The sequence below is a fragment of the Tasmannia lanceolata genome, unplaced genomic scaffold (genome assembly GCF_043159265.1).
Source record: "Tasmannia lanceolata isolate RefF3 unplaced genomic scaffold, GAP_Taslan_0.1 ptg000037l, whole genome shotgun sequence".
Taxonomy (NCBI): domain Eukaryota; kingdom Viridiplantae; phylum Streptophyta; class Magnoliopsida; order Canellales; family Winteraceae; genus Tasmannia; species Tasmannia lanceolata.
Window position 1 is genome coordinate 10,017,856 of NW_027518714.1, and position 6,681 is coordinate 10,024,536.

The 6,681-nt window shown below is 40.6% G+C and overlaps 2 protein-coding genes across 2 annotated transcripts; one reads left to right on the forward strand and one right to left on the reverse strand.

Moving 5' to 3' along the window:
* The first annotated feature begins 2,387 nt into the window (after positions 1-2,387).
* On the forward strand, positions 2,388-4,928 carry LOC143860269 (putative WRKY transcription factor 31). Its single transcript, XM_077370838.1, has 6 exons — positions 2,388-2,790; positions 2,884-2,982; positions 3,082-3,243; positions 3,336-3,752; positions 3,844-3,957; positions 4,087-4,928. Exons 1-6 carry the CDS (start codon positions 2,470-2,472, stop codon positions 4,744-4,746), a joined length of 1,773 nt encoding a protein of 590 aa, XP_077226953.1. The 5' UTR covers positions 2,388-2,469; the 3' UTR covers positions 4,747-4,928.
* Positions 4,929-5,572: 644 nt separating this feature from the next.
* On the reverse strand, positions 5,573-5,956 carry LOC143861210 (uncharacterized). The gene has a single exon (XM_077372146.1). It carries the CDS (start codon positions 5,954-5,956, stop codon positions 5,573-5,575), a length of 384 nt encoding a protein of 127 aa, XP_077228261.1.
* Positions 5,957-6,681: the final 725 nt, after the last annotated feature.

Here is a 6,681-nt window from a genome sequence, read left to right on the forward strand (position 1 = left end):
AGACGTGACCAACGTTAACTCCGGAAATGACTCGTTTACGTGCCGTGTCTTCAGAAAATGTCATGAAAGAGAAAGATGTGTACATTTTAATTACTATTCCCAGAAACGTAAGGCAATGTGCAATGGGAAAAGAGTATATACGGTGTGACGGTCACAGAGACTAAAATAGACGACATTGTTTTTTGGGGTGAAGAAAGTAGATGACATTTTATTAGGCTACTTATATTCCCACTGCAACATTTCGATAATTGGGCGAACTCACCACGTCTTTTATTACTGTTGAATTAGCTGTTGAGAGCTTTTTGGAAATTGTAATAGCCTTGGATAGCTTGTTAAATAATAAAAGACAAAATGAGTTAGGCCATTATCAAAACAATGTAGTGCGAATATCAGTAGTCTATATGTATGTATTCCTGGCCACTCAATGTATTAGTGTAGTGGTGGGCCCACCTCATCCAAGCATGAGGTGTAAAACGGTGGGCCCTACCCTAATGCATAGGTTAGGGTAGAGATGGTGGGTTCCACCCCATTAATAACATTAGGGGTAAAATGGTTGGCCCTACCCGATCATAATCTTGTTGTAAAATGGTAGGCCCTCCACCCTATAAAAAACATGAGATTTAAAACGGTGCCCCGTCTCATCACTAACATGAAGTGTAATATGGTGGGCCACACCATATGTAAAATCATTGCTAAACCTATTTTTTAGAGGAAAGAAAATGAATGGCTATTGAAAGAAGGGTTTCGTTAACAAGTCATCGGGGCGCGCACTCGTTAAGGTGCATTCAAAATGTAAATCGACAATAAATTTACATAGGGATTAAGCATTTTACATGGCTTTTTATTATTTTTTTCTCAAACAATGTGTAAATTTACATTTTCAATGCACCTTAACATTGTCCCGAGGGCACCCATTAACAAAGCCTTATATACAGGATATAGTGCAAAATCATATGTTGATAATGGTAATACTCACTTTGTTTTACAATTTTCTTATTCGATTTTGATAGCATCTTGGATATTACATCTGCGTGAAAAGCTTTTTAAAAGTTTAAAACAAAATGAGTAGTGCCATTATTAAAATGTGCTAGTGCGGATATCATTTTCTACTTCTTTTTTTCCGTTCTCCGCAGCAGAAAATCCGCATAAGCCCTTCCGTGAATACTTGCCGAACCCAACCCAAGGTTATCTTAAGTTAGTCTTATTGTAAATGGGATACTAAGGCACATGACGGATTTGAGGACTTTATTAGAAGTGAGACCATAAACATAGTAATTCCATTTTAATTAGCCCATATATATAGTACATAAAGATAAAGATAGATAAGTAGAAGTATTATAGCCATTATTTGCAAACACGTTATTTGCAAATAAGATTCTGTGTAATGGATTATTTTGCCATAAATTCATTTAACAACTAAATATCGATAATTATCGGCCTGTTCGTATTATTTTGTCAATATTAAAACATTAATTAGTGAACATATTAAGAGAACACTAATTAAAAATAATAATAATAATAACAAAAGAACAAAGCCATTTCGCGTCATCTACAAAGTAAAAAGTGAGTAAACCCTAGAAAGTGGCTGCTTTTTTCTTAAGATGGCAACTAATAATCTATGGTTTTGATACTATAGACTACTCGTAGGATGGGGATTGATCTTAAGGTTTCGTTAATCCAAAAATCACTGCAAATGTTACATCTCAATTATAATCTAGCCTAATATGTATTGGATTTAGTCAGTGATGGTCGCTTAGGAAATGGTGGGGCAGAGCTTGTGACTCGGTCCTACCATAGTCGACACCGAAAGAGTCAACAAAGACGATCGCAAAATAAGGGAAACCATATATTCCCCCCCTTTATTTCCCCAACCCACCCCACTTCCAGTGTAAAAAACTAACATAGATACACTAAAGAGGGTGGACTAGGACAAAAATGAGGTGAATATATCTCTAACCAAAAATAATAAAGATCTAACTTCACATCTAACACGTGTGGGCCGAGAGTGCCGGTAAAGAAGACGTCTAGAATCTTGACTGGGTGGGGCCCGTGATTAACCCAACAAGGTCAAAAGAGGCAACGTGGAGGGACTGCTCATCCCAATCGGGTGGGCCCCACTAAGGTCCCACCTTTCGTTGACGTGGCTCTCTCTCCGAGTCACGTGGAATCCCTGGCCCAATCGGAAACTCTGCTTTTTTAGAACGCGTCAACGTGGCCCTTGACTCTCTCTCTCTCTCTCTATACACTTGCCGTCTTTTTGCCGTGTGGCCTCTACTCTCCGCACAAAGTCCAGCTGTCCTATCTGACGCACAGGCTAACGTCATTCTAATAACAATTCAAAGCATGAGTCTTCGTCCAAACACACCCCAATCGCCCTTTTTATTGGCGTGAGATTTGCACCAGAAAAAGACTTCAAACACTTCTCCTTCTCTTCTCTCCCTCTCTTCTTTGTTTATTTTCCTCCAATTTATGGAGAAAGGTGGAGGACTCACTGTTCATACAGATTCTGTTGGATTGTTCGTAAACAACTCCAGTTCATTTCTAAAGGCCATTCAACCCAAGAGGAAGAGAGAGTTTATGGATTCTGCTGATCACTTTTCGGGAATCGATTTTCCAATGAATCTAAATTCCAGAGAGGACCCAGATGAGAAACGAGTTGTTATGGATGAGATGGATTTTTTCTCTGATAGGAATAGGTTGTCAACTACTACTGCTACTATTAATAATAATAATATCAAGGAGGAGGACTCACATGAAGCTGCTGCAACTCGGTTGAAGTTTGATGTAAATGTAAGTAATTGATCCGTTTTTTCTTTTCGTTCTGCTTTTGATCAGTTTCAGTGATTCAGAATTGCTGAACTTTTCTCTATCTTTAATTTATAGACGGGTCTGAACCTTCTTACTGCAAACACGGGTAGTGATCAATCCACGATCGACGACGGGATCTCACCCGATATGGATGGCAAAGAAGGGAAAGCTGAGGTAAGAATGTTTTGAATTTGGGATTTGGGTTTTAAAATTGGGATTGAATTTTTGGGTTTTCTTGTACTAATTATGTTGAATTGCAAAACTCGTTTTCAGCTGGCGGTGTTGCAAGCGGAGCTCGATCGGATGAACGAAGAGAACACACGACTGAGGGGAATGCTTAATCAAGTGAGCAGCAACTACAATAACCTTCAGATGCATCTTGTTTCATATATGCAACAACAAGCAACCAAGAGCGAAACCCGCCAAGAACTTGAGGTACCTTATTTATATCTTTAATATGATGGCTTTAATTATTTTTTAGATATATGATTCATAGTTACTTAGATTGGTTCTTTTCCTTATTTCAGAATCTAGATGAAAAGATACAAGAGAAGAAGGATGATCTCGGTGGAGGATTCATGGTGCCGAGACAGTTTATGGATCTAGGCCCAGCTGCTACAGTTGAAACTGATGAGCCTTCACATTCTTCGTCTGGAGGACGAAGCCAAGAGCGCTCTGGAACGCCTCTTAACAATGTTGAAGTGGTGTCAAAGGAATACCACTCCCAAAATAATATCAATCACAGGAATGAGATAGTTCCATTTAATCAGGATAAGAGTGATGCTGGAATTGGCAAGGAACAGAGCCCAGATCGAGCGTCCCCCGGTTGGACACCTAATAAAGCCCCAAAATTAATAGCCCCATCGAAGAATGTTGAACAATCCACTGAAGCCACTATGAGGAAAGCTCGTGTCTCTGTTCGAGCCCGATCGGAACAGCCCATGGTAATGAATCACCCATACCAAATTCACTATTGATCTACGTCTAATTATCCGTAATTGGGAATAGTTAACTAAATAAGTTGATAATTTTCAGATAACTGATGGATGCCAATGGCGAAAATATGGGCAAAAGATGGCAAAAGGAAACCCTTGCCCACGAGCGTACTATCGGTGTACCATGGCAGCTGGATGCCCAGTTCGCAAACAAGTATGTTGCTCATTTCATTGTTGGATTTGTCATGTTGATTAGTTCATGTAATTAAGTCTGATTAATATGAATTCATCCAAAATTTTATGTATGTCTAATTCGAATTATCCTAATTGTGGCACACCCCAGGTTCAAAGATGCGCTGAAGATCGTTCGATCCTGATAACAACTTATGAAGGGACCCACAATCACCCTCTTCCGCCCGCGGCCATGTCTATGGCATCGACAACATCTGCCGCAGCAACTATGCTTCTATCTGGATCAATGACGAGCACCGACGGGCTAATGAATTCGAATTTCTTAGCAAGAACACTCTTACCTTGTTCAACAAGCATGGCCACCATATCTGCATCCGCGCCATTCCCTACAGTCACACTAGACCTCACCCACACTCCCAACCCATTACAATTCCAAAGGCCACCCTCACAATTCCAATTGCCCTTCCCCAATGCACCTCAAGGCTTCTCATCTCAACCCGCCCCACCCCCACCGCAGATCTTCGGCCAATCTCTCTACAATCAATCAAAATTCTCTGGCCTTCAGCTCTCTCCCAACATGGACCCCGCCCAATTCGCGCCCCAGCAACCTCAGCCCTCATTGGCTGATACAGTAAGTGCGGCCACGGCCGCCATAACGGCTGATCCAAACTTCACCGCCGCTCTAGCGGCCGCAATATCTTCAATTATCAGTGGTGGTCATCATCCCATAAGCAATAACACTACCACCACCACCTCCAACAATAATAGTAACAGTCCCAAAATCAGCAATCCCAACTTCCCACCTTCCTAAAATGTGTAGATGATCTTATTTTTGTTTTTGTCCATTTTTTTGGGGGAGAGAAAAATGAGGATACACACAATTCCATTCTTTGTTATGATTTTACATTGAATAATGACAATCCAAATTGTTGTATGTGGATAGATATTTTTGATATCAGCTTTGGCAAGTAATGTGATTTTTCTCTCTTGCAATTGATTGGGTTGGGTGAAGTGAGTCTATCTCGTTTCCTTTTTCTTTGTTGACCATTTCCCTTGATTGAACTGAGTTTATTACGGGTCAAGGAAAGCGTCCTTTAAACAGAAGAGACTAACTCTCACACGGAAATACGTGTTTGGTGTTAGTTGGAGATAAGATCGGGAGAAGAGGAGACTTTTGTCGTACTTTCTAGGAAGCTGCTTGCGTACACATCAGCATAAGCATCTCGAAAATCTGGTTGCAACGTGGCGTACATATCAGAGTTCTTCCATGCAAGAGAAAGTGACAATGTGTGTTGGATTATTACCAAAGGAACTGATCTAAAAAATGGATTTCACATGGTATGTCCGACCAAAGATTGCGATTTGGTGGTGGCCCACAGTATATGGTGGACCCATTAACAAAAAATCCTTAATTAAAAGAAAATAATACGAATAAAACAAGGGTGGAAATATAAAATACAAAATGCACTCGATCTACAATATTTTTTTTTTTGATGAGTAAGCAGGGGTTAGGCAAGACCCCAACCTGCATTAGGAAAAAAAAGAGGAACAACTAAGGGGGCTGAAAAGCCAACAAGAAGGGAACAAGCTCCCAACAACAGAGAATCCAAAATACAAATTTACAAGACATGGAGGAATTACATTCTACAGAACTCAGTGCCACTCCTATCCGAATCCAGGAGCTGAAGGAGAGCCGGGGGAGACAGGAAAGGAGGGATATCGATCCCTTTGCATGGGCATTTCCATTTGGATAGAAAATCAGCAACACTGTTTCCTTCCCTCAATATGTGAGAGATTTTCCATTGGAGAAAAAGAGATAAGAGCTGATGAATGACCTTAATACGATGGAAGCACCTCCAAGGAATTTTCGAGTTCCCGTTGATCACATCAGCAGTGGTTTTAGAGTCAACTTCCACCCAGATTTTATCGATGCCTAAAGATGCGGCCAGCTGCAAACCTTCGAGGATAGCACGAATTTCCAGAGCAAGAATATCCTCCCCCTCCACGTTCACAGAGAACATGGAAACAAGGAAACCATTTTTGTCCCTAATTGCACCGCCAATACCACCTCCTTCAATATCCAAAGAAGCGTCGGAGTTGATTTTAAAAGACCCAAGCAGCGGCTTGATCCAGGAAACGGCTTGAGGTGAACAGATTTTCGGACATAAGGTACAGCCAAAGTTGGAAGCTATAGAGGGATTGCTTTGGTTATCAACATCCTCAATCTTCAGGCCCTGAATCTTTGATCCTCAAAATGCACTCGATCTACAATATTTGTATCAACACGTGAGGATTGCCTTGATAGGGCAGAGTGGGTCTGTTTTTTGAGTCCCCAATGGCTCAAATTATTAAGGAATTCATCACAACCTAACATCAAATACAGTGTATGCTGAGAAAGATCGGTGTCCTATTAGGTTTCCAAATACACATATTTCCTATTAGGGCCCGTTTGGATACCTCATGCATTTGGATTTGAGTTTTGGATACAAAACACATCAATCATCTTCATGATCATGTTTTAAGAGAGAGAGAGAAAGAGAGAGAGTGAGGGAGGGAGGGATGTCTCGCTGCTGCCAGAGTAACGTCGAGGAGCAGCGATGGTGACGAAACTTGCCACAAATATTGATTTCCAAATAATGTCTCGCGGAAAAGATTTGAAAAATCGGAATGTTTTGCACTGTTGTAGCTGATTTGGAAATCTAAGGATCTGATCCAGTTAAAAATATCAACTAAATCTAAATCTAAA

Coding starts and splice junctions, on each gene's coding strand:
- LOC143861210 (XM_077372146.1), bottom strand. CDS start 5,956: ATGTTCTCTGTGAACGTGGAGGGGGAGGATATTCTTGCTCTGGAAATT.
- LOC143860269 (XM_077370838.1), top strand. CDS start 2,470: ATGGAGAAAGGTGGAGGACTCACTGTTCATACAGATTCTGTTGGATTG. Junction 3,244..3,335: donor AAACCCGCCAAGAACTTGAG/GTACCTTATTTA, acceptor TCCTTATTTCAG/AATCTAGATGAAAAGATACA. Junction 3,958..4,086: donor GATGCCCAGTTCGCAAACAA/GTATGTTGCTCA, acceptor GGCACACCCCAG/GTTCAAAGATGCGCTGAAGA.